At 33.7% G+C, this 17621-nt stretch overlaps 2 protein-coding genes across 3 annotated transcripts in view; one reads left to right on the top strand and one right to left on the bottom strand.

Moving 5' to 3' along the window:
- LOC123674280 (protein kinase C, brain isozyme) overlaps positions 1–13907 on the top strand; it is a 143290-nt gene extending 129383 nt beyond the window's left edge. The window contains exons 12-14 of the mRNA XM_045609273.1: positions 3434–3622; positions 6297–6437; positions 10052–13907. Coding sequence (XP_045465229.1) covers positions 3434–3622; positions 6297–6437; positions 10052–10204 — 483 coding nt within the window. The 3' untranslated portion in view covers positions 10205–13907. The remainder of the gene's footprint in view (positions 1–3433; positions 3623–6296; positions 6438–10051) is intronic.
- A 326-nt stretch (positions 13908–14233) lies between these two features.
- LOC123674278 (putative inorganic phosphate cotransporter) overlaps positions 14234–17621 on the bottom strand; it is an 83540-nt gene continuing 80152 nt past the window's right edge. For both annotated transcript variants that reach the window (XM_045609270.1, XM_045609269.1), the window contains exons 6-9: positions 17415–17564; positions 17158–17290; positions 16627–16868; positions 14234–14838 (exon numbers count right to left, since the gene is read on the bottom strand). In XM_045609270.1, coding sequence (XP_045465226.1) covers positions 14647–14838; positions 16627–16868; positions 17158–17290; positions 17415–17564 — 717 coding nt within the window. In that variant the 3' untranslated portion in view covers positions 14234–14646. The remainder of the gene's footprint in view (positions 14839–16626; positions 16869–17157; positions 17291–17414; positions 17565–17621) is intronic.

Below are 17621 nucleotides of genomic sequence, written 5' to 3'. Positions count from 1 at the left end.
GCCTAGAGCACGTATACGCGGAATTTATCGCCAGCTAAGTGAATTTGAAAATTGTTGAATTATTGGTCTACGGGAGGCGGGGTTGTCATTTCGAGAAACAGCAAACCGTACGAACAGAAATCCAACTACTGTTATGAGATGTTGTTGTCAAGCGTGGTTTGATAATGCCAAAATCGAAGAAGAGTAGGCATCGGACGTCGAAGGGGTACAAATAAAGTTCAAGATCGACTTATCAAAGACTTATGGCCATTAGAGACCGATTTGCAACAACTCGATGTTTGAGAGGTTAGGAGAACAGGACCATCCTGTAACTGTCCGAATGGTTTACCGCCGGATAAGGTCTTTTGGACTACAGCATTATCGACCCCATCTTGTGTTACTTTTGACGGTTGAGCATCGCCTGCAATGATTACAGTGGTGCAGAGAACGTCAACATTGGAATGTGGAATGCCAACAGGTCGTCTTTCTTGATGAATGTCGATTCTTCTTGGGTGCACATGATGGCCGAGGAAGGGTTAGACGACGTCGTCTAACCCTTCCTTAGGTTCACGTCTTTCTTCCCGACGCGTCGGGAAGAAAGACGTGAACCTAAGTTTGATGTCATGTACACCGGACAGTAGGCGTTATGGTATGGGATGCTATTGCATATTCAAGTAGGTCACCTTTAGTCTTTATTCGAGGTAACATGACAGCGCTGCGTTACCTTCAAGAAACAGTTGAGCCATATGTTCTTCCTTATCCTAACCGGCTCGAGAATCCAATATTTCAGCAAGATAATGCCCGACCTCATGTTGCCACAGTTAGTTTGATCTTTATCGAAGCCACCTATGTGAATCTATTGCCATGGCCGCCCAGATCCCCCGATCTTTCGACCATAGAGCATGTTTGGGACATCATGGGTAGGAAAAAATGGCTTGGAAATTTACCCCAGCGCTCACGGACTTTGGCGGCTCTGAGGAATAAAGTACAGGTAGCTTGGGATAGTATACCCCAAGGAGAAATATACCATCTTATTGCATCAATGCCGAGACGTGTTGGAGAGTGTACAGATAATTGCGGTGGACAAACACATTATTAACAATTTATTAAAAAGAATTGTAAATCCTTCGTTTTTTCTTCAAATTTCAATCATTCACTCCTTGCTATACTATCTTTGTTTTACCAAAAAAAAATAGAATTCTGGGTGTTGCAGTTTCTTTGTCAGTTTGTATATATAACATTTCTGGTGAATAATTTATTTTTTTCGTATTTTACACGTTTTTCAAACCCTCTAAAATATGAAAACTAATTGTGACGCACCCTGTTCCATTGTTTGCAAATTTTCTGGTATTGAATAAGAGATAGAAATATGAATTGAAATACCAAGTAGCTAGTTCTGAAAAAATATTTCGGTGATTAGGAAACTCAATAGAGAAATTGAATTAGGCATTCAACATGATATAGAAATTGTTTTCTGAACAGAAATTGCCTATCTCGACCCTCTTGGACTCTTAGTCTGAGTTGTGTCTCCCTCTATTTATGTTATTCACATCGCATTGAATCTATCATGCCAACATTTCAATGAGGCTTGTGATGATAATGAACGCTGAATATACCTCCCTCGGGAACGTTACCATTTCTGTCATGTCTGCAGCATTCGCGCCAAAACCGCTTCTATATCTCATCGTTCCTGTTTGAGTATAATTTCCTTTCATAGTCAACTGACACGTTTGATGTTCCCGATACCGCCTTTACAACCGATTAACTCCGATTATAAATTATTGATTAAAGCAGAAAGCTCCTTCATAAAGCTCATGTAAGGGAAACAATCAGGTCATTAGCTCATAATTGATTTTGCAGAGGCCATCGACAAACATCTTGACAAGGTATTCAAGAAAAATTAGCTCTGAGAGGTTTCGTACCTTCTATTTCCGTCAAACGTTTCTATTATCTTTAAGCGGATAATTAACATTTCAGCGTTTGTAAGGCCTGAATTCGCAAGGATCTCTCGGATAGCAGTACGGAAGTATCGATTTTGTTTTCTTTAGTTTTCTTAACCTGAACAAACATTTCAGACTGTTTCTCTTCAATGCCTCTTCCATCCAACTTATCGATGATGTTATTTTCCATTTCAAAAATTGAAATTGGCCATGAATAATTTATAGGTATCTTCCTTTATAAAACATTCCTTTCATACAAAAGAATATAGATTGACTGGGCGTCAAAGACCTTCGAGCACTCATCAGTTCATTCAAGTTTTACTGTAGATTATATAGATAGGCTACTTATCAATTTAATAACAAGAAAATAAAAATATATTAAAAAAACAAAAATTATAAAAGTATACTCAAAGATTCAATATCAAATCCAAATAAAGGTAATATAATGATTCTTAGTTGAAATTATAGATATTCATGACTCTCTGCTCTCTAGAACAACTTTCTCATTACTGATTTGAATGTTTCAGATTTTACCATGCTGAGGAATTGAAATAATGAAAACTATGAAAAGATATTTGGAATGAAATTATTAATCTTTTTTGCACGATGGATTGACTTTTGTTGGTTATCGCGTATGTTGGTAAATTATTAATACTGGTTGCTAAGATATACAGAACAGTAGTGAGAATGACTGAATATTCATCGAAATAATAAAATAATTCACAAACAATTTGAATTTAATTCATCGAACGAAATAAGCAATCAATACAAAGTTTTTTATGTATCCTCGTAACGAAATTTCGATTCATCAGGAATTACTGCAGAACAACCGATATCCCAGGTTTTATGAATTTCTTTTACTTTTGAAGATTCGATATCACTCATTTTTTAATTATAAGTAAATTCAGTTAATTATTGTCACTTTGAAAATCTACAATGAATAAGCTTTCATCACCAAGATAACGCCTTCCATTATATTCCTACAAAGCATTGACATTTAAGGTACGAATGATTATTTTAATTTTTTGGATAATTATTTAGTCTTTCAAGTAAAAGTGTGTCTATCGTGCAAATAACTGTAAGTATCTCGAACGTTAAGGACTACCGTTGGATTCCAAACTATTGTCTTCGATCGGTAAAATGTCCTTACCGTTCTCGATACTTAATATACTATTTAATACCATCGTATCAATTTTACGTTTAACTTTTATATGTATTATATTTTGCTGGAGGACTACATAATTAATATTCGAGGTTTATATGTATTGTGAAATATTCACTAATGAGGTATATTCCATTATATTTTATATCGTAATCTTATTACACATTACGGAAACCTCTACGGTGCGTAATTTGAAGTTTTTTCTGACTACATTAACAGCAAATCCATTAAATTGAATATAATAAAGAAAAATGTGTCAGATTAATAAAAAATAAACTATTTATTAGGTTCGCTCACATTCAGATACAAGTTATTTTTGTAATAAATGGGCATAATGATTTGAAAATTTCAGATCATTCTCTATCAACCCTATGGCAAATCTGTGGATTGGTGGGCCTATGGAGTCTTGCTGTATGAAATGCTGGTAGGTCAGCCCCCATTCGATGGAGAAGATGAAGAGGAACTCTTTGCAGCAATCACAGACCATAATGTGAGCTACCCAAAAAGTTTATCTAAAGAAGCAAAGGATGTTTGCAAAGGAGTAAGTTTTTCTTATTGAACAATTATGCTATAATTTATTGACGGGTCACTCGATTATAACTACTGAAATACCTCTTTCACTTAAAATTTTTAGGAGAATCATGAAATTTCTGAAATGGTAGGAGAAAGAGAATTTCCCAAAGAAAAATGAAAACAAAATTGAAAAAATTTTCGTAACTGCGAAAATATCAGTAACTATATAATAATAATAAACGCTTTTATTGGATTGATGCATTCTACTCAGGGGCGAAGTCTAGCAATGCTATTCAACTCAATCCCTAGCTCTGATTACAGCGTCCAAATATCTTCGCATTCTCGTGATGAGCCTTCGAATATTCTCTTGACCACTTTCGCAAAATGGGGACTAGCATTGTCAAGCTGTAAAATCATTTTATCATGTCTCTTGTTGTATTGCGGCCGTTTGTCATGCTCGGCTCAAACGCATTGATTGCGTTCGATAACAATCGCCTGTAATTGTTTTAGTAGGTTTTTACAACTGATAATACACTACGCCGAGCTGATTTTCTGCGCTTGGGATTATCGTAATGAAAACATTTTTCATCTTCAGTCACAATGCAATGCAGAAATCCCTTCCTTCTTTGCCTTGCAAGCAGCTATTCACGAGCAAACAAACGCCGTTTAACATTTCTCGGCTTCAACTCATACGGCACCCAATTTCCTTTTTTCTGAATCATTCCCATGACTTTCAGGCGTTTTGAAATGGCTTGTAGCATCACTTTCAATGATCCTGCCAATTCTTGTTGCGTTTGACACGAGTCGTGATCAAGCTATGCCTCCTATTCTGCATCTTCGAAAACCTTCTCTCTTCCACCGCCATGTTGGTCCTCGACGTCAAAATCATTTTGAAGCATTAGATCCACTCTCGTTTCGTTCTTTCATTAATAGCGGCCTCACCATATGTATTTGAGAGCATTCGATGAGCCCCAGCCTTATATTTCTTCATATTGAAGCAGAAAGAAGAAATTGACTCGTTAGCTGACATGTTACATCGTGAATAACTTCATGATCCAGTAACAAATCCACTCATATTTCAATGGCGTTATGTTTACAAATACTTTAGCTTATTATATGACATTTACGATCTATTTATTTCAACTACCACTTACCGCTACAGCCATCTATTGCAAAACGGCGGAAGCAAAGTTGTACACCTAATATAGGTACAACATGGTCCATAAGAATCTCCTCTATGTACCTTGCTGTTAAAGATCCATTTATAAAAACCAACTCTGTGCGGACCCCTAAAATAACAGCTTCCCAGACCATAACAGATCATCCTCCGAATGGAACTCACTCTCCTTTACAGGCATCGGAGTATCTTTCTCCTGGGCGTCTATAAACTCGTCTACGACCATCAGCTCCTCGATTGCTAAGCTTCTAACCAGTTTATGTGATATCGCGCAATTGGATGCTCTCTGAGGAGTTCTGAACCTGTCGCAGGTCTATACGATCGTAAATTTGATTCTAAGAGACGTCGTCTTACGGTCCATTCATTTACGTTTATCTGATGTACCCCTCCATCAGTCGATTTCGAACTTCAACAGTAGTAAGATGGAGATTTCGAAGACTTGTAGAAACCATGAATCTGTCATCCCCCAGCCATGTGCACCGTCTTCTTCTGATCAGCCTGCCTGCCTCATGCTATCTTGTCAATATCCTCCAGATTGTAGATAAGCCAACATTCATTCTTCTAGCAACAGTTCTCTGGCACAGCCCATTTTCAATAAGTGTCACTATTCTAGCACAATCTTTAATTTGTAAACTTTCAGAGAGTGGAAAACAAACTTTTCGGTGGACGCAACTGATGATAAACGATTAATTTATCTTGAGGAATTATTCGAAGATGATTTCTTTCATAAAGTTTTTTAGCCCATATGTCTGCTTTTAGCTCACATTTTGTTGATTTTTCAATGAAAGATAGATGAAGAACAACATATAATTGAATCAATTTGAACACGTGAGTCTATTGAAGAAAACAGTGCAAAATCTTAGTGATCCTTTTTTTTTTTTGCTCGCCTCTGTATATCCGAAAACGTAAACTATGGAAATTTCACAAGTTTTTTTTTGACAATATAATCCATACAAGAAGAAATCACGCTGAGAATGCAATGGATAGCGCAAATTCAGCAATGAATATTATTCAGTATCCGCTGATAAGTGAGCTAACAATAGCCAAGGTGATCACAACATTAATAAAAAGAAGCAGAGAAAATATTCCTGAATGCGAGCATACTGAGAAGGAATTGAAAACTTAGTGAACTTTGGGAATCATGTATTTGATGATATGATCTAGATTTAAGGATCAAGCTTGAATTTACTCAATCTTTCGGAAGGTAGAAATTGAGGCTAACCAAGCTAGACCGAGTATGACTATAGTCATTTTAATATGAAGCCTCCTGCGTGATTTCACTGTAGGTTGGGATATTTGGAGTAAAATCCATTAAACATTGAACATAAAACCCATCTTCGTTCCTCATGCGGAGTAACTTTCATCTCGAGAATAAATATTCTATTCCACCATTTCCTTTCAGATACAATTTTTTATGTTGCCTTACATTTCTTTCAATATATCGTGAAAGTTTAATAGGGGCTCGAACAATATATCTCGCATCTGTCCTCTGAATTATTGATTAATCGTCAATTTTTAATTTCAGTTTCTCACGAAGAATCCCAATAAGAGGCTCGGATGTGGAACAAGAGGCGAAGAAGATGTAAGGAGTCATGCATTCTTCAGAAGAATCGACTGGGAAAGGATAGAAAACAGAGAAGTTCAACCACCATTCAAGCCAAAAATAGTGAGTTGAGCAAACTTGACTAATATTTAAAATGAGTCTATTAGATAATATGATTTTTTTTTCTGTTATTGGGTGATTGATTATTAACATCATTCAGGCGAGGTGGATGCTAGAGAAGTTTTGTCTTGTTGGTTAACAAGGCCACTGAAGCTGAATAATTATGTTCTTCATTAATTAGCCATGTTTTCAATTAATGATTCACATGTTTCTTGATGGCTTATATAATGCAATACGGTTGATTCTTGAGGATAGAATTCAAGATCAGAAAAACGAATTTTTTTCTTAGATATGTCAGAAATCGCCTAAGCTGACGAGCTCTTTGGGACGCATAATATCAAAAATTTTGACTAAGTTCAGAAGGCACATTTCATACTTTCAGTACAATTGCTGGACAATGTGGACATTCTGAATCAATGGTTGAAACATAATCAGAGTCTATGCATTTATGAGATACAGGGTGTTTTATACATATTTCTTATAAATTTTAACATATAAGATTTCTAAGAAGACTTAGTTTTGGTAATTTAGCCTCCTTCTCTGAATCCATATTAACATATAACTCTCGAATGCTTTCATTAATTAAGGTTTCGTTTAATTAATGAAAGCATTCGAGAGTTATATATTATATGCATAACATATAACTCTCTAATGCTTTTATACTTCTCCATGAAATGTTCATTAAAAAAGTCTAGGAGAACTACCAATATTCAATTATAGTGATTAATCTATAGTTCAGTGCCGTATTGAGAAAATCACATTTTTTGATGTTGCATCTGGTATAACACACTTCACATTAATTTTTCGAAATCATTTTCACGCTTATACACACATTGAATATTCCTCGGAATATTCTATCAAGCAAGGTTGCCTGTACTTTCTGTCATCATTTTATGATGCATTAAGGGTGTTCAATACCTTGTTCATACCACTGCTATTTCAGTGCTAATTTCAGTGCATTCCAATTCCAAAGTACAGGTCGGATTCATTTCATTTTTTGAGTGAACAATGACGTGATATAGTGAACTTGAAGATCCCGTCTCGATTTCCAAAAAAAAATCGATAGTATTCCGCAAATCGAACTTTGAAATTGAACACTTTCTTTAAATGACTATTCAGCTTCAGAGAGACTTCTCATTTCAAGTAACTCATCCACAAATGTTCAGTGATATTATGTGTTTTGAATTGGTGCAAAAATTTTTTTAAAATTGCTTGATTTGCTCTAATTGTAGATGATTTTCATATGGAATTATGCTTTTTGGAACGCCTCCCAAAGGTTTACGCCTTTTTGCAACATGAACGCCAATAGAATCTTGGACTGTATTTTATGGCTCGAGATGAATGACACTTTTATGATTTACGAGGGTAGGGTTTCTCTGATTGGCTAAAATTGTGTACATTACTAGTTTATGACAATATTGCACTGAAGAATAGGGAAAGGTAGAAAACTTGTTATGAAATCATTGTTAGAATTAGAAACGATACTGTTCCTAAAATATATATGCTAGCTGATTTTATTCGTAATGATGTCTGGAGAATTACATTTTGAGCGCTTAGTATCATAAAGAAAATTTCAAAAGTCATAAAGAAATTAAGATGAAAAAAAGGTATCTGGATTTTTGCCGAAATGTGGAAAATTATTAATATTTCAGAAATCTGACAAAAAATTCTCAAAAAAAAAAATTTCTTTTGAAAAACTCCCTATTCCCGAAACTCTATCTACAATATTTACCATTTAAATTTAACCCTGAAAATAGGCAATTCTTGATTAAGAAAATTTTCTCGTACTTCCTTCATTAATATTAACTTGAAAAAATTTATAGTAAAAATTTTTCGCTTCGTGAAGCCATTCTTGTATACATACCTCCTTGAAAATTTCATGTCATAAAAGTTTAAGAAATTGCAATATTTTTTTTAAATAATCTTTTTCGTTAGTTGATTTATTGCCCTAGAGAAAGAGAACAATATACATCACTTTCAACTCGAAGAGTTGAACGTTAAATCGTTATTCCAAATTTGAATTTAAAGCAAAGAATTGTGAAAAATATTGAGAATTTTTCTACCTGAAGTAAAAGAAATATTACCAATTCAAAAGATGATTGAATCGAATATTACTTATCTTCACCTATAGCCAATAAGAGTATTGCTGATTCCTATAAGCAATTATTTATATGTATATTATATTTCCTTGAGATATTAACGAGTCCAACTCATTGTTACATTAAATCCTGTTCTGTCCCCACAATGTCAGAAGAAGTATGGTCTAAAATTTCTCAATTTTCCTGATTCACATGGTAGAAGTTCATCCAAATATATGCCATATTTTATTCCAACATTGAATTAGGCAAATCGAAATGATAAATATAAAAAAGTATGTAAATTTCATTCTATTCAGTTCATAAAACGTATAAAAAAATATCATGTCTTTATATCTTTCAATCAGATGATTTTGACATTTGACCATCTCAGTGTAATAAATCACCTATTTTATTGCTTTTAGGTTCTTGACAGATTGCCCTCAGTAGCATCTCTGTTCGAATCAAGAGAAATCATATATTCTTCTCTCTGTAATGCTTTCTCCTCTACGAGCTTCTGAAAAATCACGTGACACTAGGTCCATGGATATTAGGTCTATGTGTATGACTCACTGATGACGTTTTCCAAAGAATTTTGCTTACTCATAATAAGATTGTGATATATAAGGTTGTTACATATAATGGATATTCCTTCTGGGGGGTATATATCCCCCTTATCCCCCCCTAGGATACGCCACTGTATCTAAACTGAACTGAATTTCTAAAGTTTACAGAAACACAAATTTACTCTTTGCTGGGTTTCATCGAGAGTTGAGATTTTATTAGGGGCAATAAATACCAAACAGGCGGTTCTTCAAATTGAATGGGTGTGTCAGGTACAAATCTACCAAAAATTTTCGGGTAGCTCCATCTAGCGGAATTGCAGTTTCAGCGCAAAGTAGTCTACAACCTTAAACATCAAGTATAAACACGGATTCGTTGAACTGAATCATTTATCAATCTATTTTGCACATCAATTAAAGCTGCATATCTTATTTAAGTAGGTGTTGCTAACAGAAATATTTCCTTCTCAGAAAATTATTTTTGGAACATTTTATTTTTTAGATCTACTATATAATTTTTTTTTAATTTGATTTAGGCAAGTGAGACTGATATGATTATTTTTCAAAGGTCGCTAACGATTTCTAATGATACTTACATTTTGAAAAATCAATCTTCCTCAGCAAAGACTTACCTAATTAACATGTTCTTATCCTACGAGGAAAACGTTGAGCGCAATCAATAAGTTTATCACTCGTTTATGAATATTCAGATTCCTCAAGGAATAACACAAAGTCCAAAATTTGCGCTACAAGCCTTTGAACATAACAGGTTTCCAAAGGCTCTAGCCACTTATTTTGTTATTGACAAATGACGTATAGCATAAGAATTTTAGGTAGGGTATGGAATTTTATCAGATAAAATTATTGTCAAATTTGTTGATCAAACGGACCAAATTTAAACGATAAAATTATCGTAGGTAATAGATACCTTCTTTACTAAAAGCACCATTTTCATCACCTAAAATAAACCTTCTTTCAGAAACACCGTAAAGACGTGAGCAACTTCGATAAGCAATTTACCTCAGAGAAAACGGATCTCACGCCAACCGATAAGCTATTCATGATGAATCTGGATCAAACGGAGTTCATGGGTTTCTCTTTCCTCAATCCCGAATTCGTTCAGCACGTGTAAACGCCAAATAAAGGGATCTGTTCGTTCTTGCCTGGATCTAAAGTCCGTCTCTGCAACCGTAACATCCGATCAGAGATGACGGAGAAGCGATATGGAAGAGCAAGACTGGAAAAGAAGAATTGGGTGAGAGTTGGTTCTGAAAAGTTGTGATTGTTGTGGAGGCAGACATAGGTTAACTCGCTTTCAGTCAGATGTTCGATCTAGTCGTAGTTTTAAGATGGTTTGAGCTCTTAAATATTTGAAAATGTATCATAGATTTCCGCGGGAGGAAGGTCAAATTCGGTTGGTTCTTTCTAAACTCCACTCTTATATTCTCCTGAAAGAAACAGTTGAAAAAACCATCTAAAAATGAGTGAATGATATTCTTCTCTTCTAAACTCTACGAAACCTTCGACGTTTAATTTGAATCAATAATTTAAGTAGTCCTTCTGAAGGATCTGATGGCTCCAACATAGATAACATTGTATTGCACATGGTAGTTAGAGAATAAAATAATAATTACATCTCAATTTTATTTCGTAACGTTGGATGAACTCATAAAAAAACCAAATCATCAGTTATGTAACTGTAAAGAAAGGTTTTCACATAAAGGTCATCAATAAAAACTTCATTATATTAAAGGTTTCCGCATCAGTCCATTATAGAAATATATTTCTATTCGCTTGGGAATTTGAGTGGAAAATTCAAGTTAGCTCAAAACGACAGGATTATCTCAGCCAAATTAGGTAAATTGAAATCGATTCAAAAAGTACTCCATTTATTAAACGATTACTGAATGCTCAACCAAATCCTTAAGCTGAAGGGTTTGAAGTGAAACCAAAGATCGATAATTATTGTTTATGTAATTTCATGAACTGGAAAATATTGAAGCGAACAATAAATTATCTACCATATGCTTAGAATCAACTGATTGATGGAATTTTTGTTCGGTATATGAAACAAAACATTTCACTATCTCTTGACCTATTGAACTCTACAGAATATTCATTTCATTTGCAATTGAATGTATGGGTGTTGCATTTAACCTTCCTCCCTTTTATTTCTGCTTTGATTCATCAACATTCTCAAACATATCAACATATACTCGACCAAATAAAATAAATAGAATGGTAAAGACATCATTCGATGATTTGATTCTATGATATAGCCATGTATCAAGTCGAACTCGTATATGTATGAAGAAGTATTCTCTCTATACCTAAGTAGCTGAAGTATTTTTCTATTTAATCACTCTCTCAACATGAATGTCATATATCTATTTATTGTAATGGAACTTTTTTCAGATTTAGATATAAGTAAGTTAAGAAACGATAGAATCATTCCAATAATTATTGTATTAATTATTGCTTGAGCAATAAGCATTCCTCACCTCCAATGGACTGACTGAACAGCACTTTGATTCGTCAGAATTTCGGAGAAACTTAGAACTATGTATATCTTGTTACCTCTTTTATTGTTAGTGTATAGTTTCGATATTATAACGAACCCTGAGAAGCAGACGATTTGTTGCAATCAAAGAAAATCTCATCGGCCTGCCAATCGACAATAGAATTAGCAGGTCGATAAATCATTAGTAATAATAAATAAACTTATGTATTGAAATATTTTCAATTCAGAATTTTCAGCTGCTGAGTAGGTTTTTGACATAATAAAAATATAATTGGAACAAGTAATTGGTGTCCTAACGTGCAAACTCTTCTACTAACATGTAGTTAGAATATACAGGGTACCTCTGCGATACTTCAAGCCCTTTTCAAGAATTTGCATCTGAGGAAGATCTTTTAGTTTAGAATAGCAGGCTTCATAATACATATATAACAAGAAAAGTTTGTATAATATGTGGACTATTTAATGCAAACATTTTCGGATTCAATAATTTTGAAGATATTCGACTCATTTTAACAAAAATCTTGGGTGGTAATTGTATGGTTCAATGATAGTTCCAATGTATATATAGGTTTAACAATATTCGGAAAAAAGGTCAACAATATAATATTTTTCGAGTTCACAATGGATTCAGAATGCTACTTGAGTTGAAATAAGTAACTACACTCTGATCAACGGTACCTTTACGAACGTTTGACGACGTATGTAAAAATTCAGTGGTTTATGATGTAGTTACTAAAACTTATTTATATTTATTTAGAAAAACCGAAAGTTCTGTGAAACAAAAAATTGATATGATTAATACGAATAGAATATTTCGGAAGATTTTCTCTGGATTTTTTTTAGCTGGAAATTAAAAGATTGACTTCGCAGACCCACCCTGTATTTCCAATATCATTTTTAAATATTGACCTAATGAAATTCCCAGTCAGTAGGTCAAAATTGAATTCGATTATCCTTCAGGAATTTTATATAATTCTAAAAATATGTTTGGTTCGAATTATTTCAGAAAATATTGTTGATATCCATGTTTCAATGCTATTGAAAAGGATAATACTTGTTACATGTGAAAAAAACAAGGAAAAGAGAAGAAATAATTGAATTTTATTTTTCTTTCACAACTGCTACTTGTAAGTATCCGCATCATTCAAAATATGTCGATCAAAAAATAATTGAAGGAAATGATTCACCATAATCATTAATTAGAAAATTTTGCTGCAGTTCTTCCATAGATGTTTAATGATGTGAGGCGAATGTATTTTGATCAATATTCCTGGTTGACCTGCCATCAATTATATTGAATTCTTGACATGTAATCGGCACCAGATACTTTGGACAATTAATTATTAAATTTTTCCTTTCAATATTTTCAGAGACTACTTTTATATTTCTATTAGGTTATAATACGAACCTACTAGATTTATTCTCTTCCTTTTTCAAATTAATGATGAAACTCTGTAAAAACTTGATAACTAGACAATCTTTTTGCAGTCAGTTTTGAACAAGGATACTTGAAATTTGGAATCATTATAAATACTCGAAAATAATAAGAATGGAAATTCATGTCCCTTCCAAAATGAATATATTAAAAATGTTAAATTCTTTGATGTTACATTCTATGAATACTATTTTGAACTAAACTGGAAGTTTGTGATATGATACATTTTATTGATTTTTATCAAAAATTTAAATTACAATTGCAGTGGCAATCTCTATGAAATCAAAAGTTAGGTATTATTTCAGTTTGATGATGAAAGTCGCTTAGTTTTGGCATGAATTGTGATTTTTCATAATTTGTATTATTATGATTATAATAGATATAATTCACCAAGTATATTCCCATACAAATGAAAATGTCTGAATTCAATTTCATCCGTACTAATATTTTATCAGGAAAGACTATTGATTGTTCGGAATTGAAGTTCATGTTGAAATTATCCTTTTAAAAAGTATTCCTCATAAAAATGAATTTCTGCTTCAACATTCATGACATCTTTTCTCTACATAGATAATATCATTATTCAACAATAAAACTGTCTTGTTATTCAATAAGAATTACCGTTTACCCACAAAATTCAAATGCTCCAATATAAAATTATATATAATTTTTAGATGTTTTTCATTGAATTCTTCAGAATATGGTGCAATATTGGTTCTAGTCCTTTAGTACATGTCTATAAAAAACTATAGAGCAATCTCGATATATTGGTGTCATAACTTTTTATATTGCCTATCTATCATGTTATTTCTATTTTCTTGAATATACAATATTGTTGTATTCTTTCTTTATTGATGAATAAATTGCGTCAACTGAAAATGTGCTCATTTATTGATCTTATTTTGTAGCATGAGGATTCCAACGAATTCGTCAAAGCGAAAAAGTCTTCTTTCACAATGCTTGTATGTGTTTACATTGGCAGTTACACTCATGTTAGATTCTTCAAACTTCAGTATAAAGAATCATTTCAGCGAACAATTTCATTTGTTTTTTTTTTTTGTGAATTCTGGCGTACCAGTTTCGAGTACTGAAAATTTACGTTGGTTTACGTTGCAACTGCATTATGTCAAATTTCATACGTTTTGTTGAGATAAATATATGGATTGATGTTACTAGTGTTATAGGGATGAATTAAAAAAAGTCGATCATAAAAAATCAGATATATGGAATATAAACGTTCTTCTTATGTAGGTAACAACATTTCTCTTTATGTGTTCTACACTATTCACACATTGTACGGAGATTCTACCTAATCTAAATACTACAGTTAAAAAAATATTTTATCATTGATTCTGCACAAGGATGTTAAAAATAGAAATCTTAAAAAATTGAGCCAAAGAAATTAAATATTTTTCTTCCAAACTTCTCCTTTGCTTCCTAAGAATCAAGTTAAAAAAACTCAAATTTTTCCGCATAAATATTAATTACAATGTTATTATTCCAATCCACATCAATTGAACAACTATTTATTCAATATCTATTTTCAACTTCCTTGTTAAGCTGCTTATTTCTACAGTTTCACAAATGTTCTGAAAAAATCACAATATTAGTGTCTAAGTTAGGCACTCGTTGTCTCCGTTTTGTTTTCTTTAGTTTCCCGTTTTTTCTTCTCGTTTAGATTTTGCTGTTGGTTTCGATCTTGGTCCCATGTTTGTCTTTCACCAGAACCAAACATGACGTAAAATGAACAGCAACCCATATACACAATGGCTGCAGTAAGGAATACAATCCTCCATTTGGCTTGGCTCGGCTGAAAAAATTGAATCAATTATGCATTATGTATGGGCTACCATGGCTGCCGCTAAGACCGGCATACCGGACATTTTGCCTTGGCGCCAAATTGTAGGGGCTCAAAGACAATCAAAAAAACAAGACCTACTTTTTGACGAAAAAATATTCTATTAGTGAAAATACCACTCTTTGAAATACATAAAAATTTTAGTGAAATCTAAAAGGCGCTATCATCTACATTTTTTCCAATTGTAGTTCAGAAAATCAAAGGTCAATTTCAGAAAAGGAAACATGTATTTCAGAATAGGAAACTATAGTCCAGAAATGAAGAATTAGATTTCAGAGTAGTGAATTGAATTTCAGAAACAGCAAATTATCTTTCAGAAAAGGAAAATTGTATGTATACTGACAAAGAAACTGCCCGGAAGGAGCTGTTTAAATTTTAATTTTTTTTGTGAAACATAGATAGTATAGCAAGTAGTGAATGATTGAATTTTGAGAAAAAAATCGTGAAGGTTTTTTCATGTAAACAGTTTTTTACTTGAATATTGTAGTCGTTTTTGCAAGTTTTTTAAATTCTACAACAAACAAGCTGTTCGAGGAGATCCAAAGTCGATGTTTAGTTGTTGTTAAAAATGCCTAGAGCACGTGTACGCGGAATTTATCGCCACGGCACCGGATGTCGAAGGGGTACAAATGAAGTTCAAAATCGACGTCTAAGAGTTATGTCCATTAGAGACCGATTTGCGGCAACTCGATTTTTGGCTGATGAGTGATTAGGACTAATTAGGAGAACAAGGCCATCATGTTACTGTCCGAACGGTTTACGCTGGATAAGGTCTTTTGGACCTCTGACGGTTGAACATCGCCGGCAACGATTACAGTGGTGCAGAGAACGTCAACATTGAAATGTGGAATGACATCAGGTCGTCTTTTCTGATGAATCACGATTCTCCTTGGGTGTACATGATGGCCGAAGAAGGGTTAGACGACGTCGGGGAAGAAGACGTGAACCTCAGTTTGATGTTGAGCGTCATGTACACCGGACAGTAAGTAGGCGTTATGGTGTGGGGTGCTATTGCACATGCAAGTAGGTCGCTTTTAGTCTTTATTCGAGGTAACATGACAGCGCAACATTACCTTCAAGAAACAGTGGAGCCATATGTTCTCTCTTACCTTAACCGGTTCGAGAATCCAATATTTCAGCAAGATAATGTGCGACCTGATGTTGCCAGAGTTAGTTTAAACTTTTTCGAAGCGACCAATGTGAATCTTTTGCCATGGTCGCCCAGATACCCCGATCTTTCGCCCATAGAGCATGTTTGGGACATCATGGGTAGAAGGCTTGGAAATTTACCCCAGCCCTCACGGACTTTCGCGACTCTGAGACGTGAAGTACAGGTAGCTTGGGATAGTATCCCTCAAGAAGGAATAGACAATCTTATTGCATCAATGCCGAGGCATGTTGATAGATAATCGCGGTGGACAAACACATTATTATTAAATTTATAAAATAAATTGTAAACACTTCGTTTTTTTCTCCAAATTTCAATCATTCATTCCTTGCTAAACTATTTCTGTTTTAACAAAAAAAAAATTAAATTTGAAAAGCTCCTTCTGGGTGTTGCAGTTTCTTTGTCATTTAGTACATGTCAGAGGTTATCAATTCAATTTCAGATAATGTATGCCAGCAATTTTTTGTTTATATTTATTTTGAAGAAATGTTACTATATCTCAAATATTGTAGTAACTATAGAAATTCTTTATTGTGGATTTTGGATATTCAGAATTGGCCAAATGTACTTACCGTCCCTTTGACCACGCGTCCAGCATAAATAGGAGCCAACAAACCAGCCAAATTTGCTAAACAATTGGTGAGGGCCATGAGAATTCCGGCAAATTGTGGAGAAATATCCAGATGGTTTACTTTGAAACCAGAATATATTCCGCCATTCAAACCTACACCTACAGTCAAAATGGCTACTGTTAGCCACTTGTTGCAACCAGTGAAAGATGCTCCGATAAGTGCTATAGCTGGACCAAATTGTCCTGAAAAAAGAAAAACAAAAATAGTTCAAAAACCAATTCATTTCGATGTATCAGGTAATTGAATTTACATCAGTTCCAAATTAAATCGACAAATTCCAATATCTTCTTGGACATACATTCTTGCACATTTGAAATTTCATCAATAAATGTACATTACATAGAACTATTGAACATAGGTGCAGAGTCAGAACGAATACGGAAGTGAGAATGGAACACATATTTTTCAAAATACATATTTTTAATCTGGAAATTTGTGAAATTGGCCATTTTGGGCAGAAAGGAAACTTACCAATAGCATTGATCAATTTTCTCACTACAGTATGGGTGAAGTATGGCTTTGAAAGCATCCAATCAGCGACATGACTTATAAATATGGAGAACAGCCACATCGCAAGATAAGGCATCGAGGATAAGAATCCATTCTAAAGCAAATTTCAATTTTAAACAACTATATAAAGAAACTTCTATACAATTTATAACAATAAAATTATGTATCACCATAAGGAAGCATAAGACGCAAATAATTGTATAAACATTGTTACTTACATCTTTAATACTGAATCGAAGAATTTGCTTCATGTAAGTAGGCAATTCTGTCATGAGTGTTTCATAACCAAAGTTATGACCCATGTGGGCTAAGAGAATAGCCCAAAATGGCAAGGACTTCGCAATGGACCTCCACGGTATTCTTGGAGTCTGAAAATGTAGCATATAACTTAAAAAATAACCCTTTATAATTTTTTGTGGAATGTG

The sequence above is a fragment of the Harmonia axyridis genome, chromosome 2 (assembly GCF_914767665.1).
Source record: "Harmonia axyridis chromosome 2, icHarAxyr1.1, whole genome shotgun sequence".
Lineage (NCBI taxonomy): Eukaryota > Metazoa > Arthropoda > Insecta > Coleoptera > Coccinellidae > Harmonia > Harmonia axyridis.
This window is presented reverse-complemented; position numbering and strand designations above follow the sequence as displayed.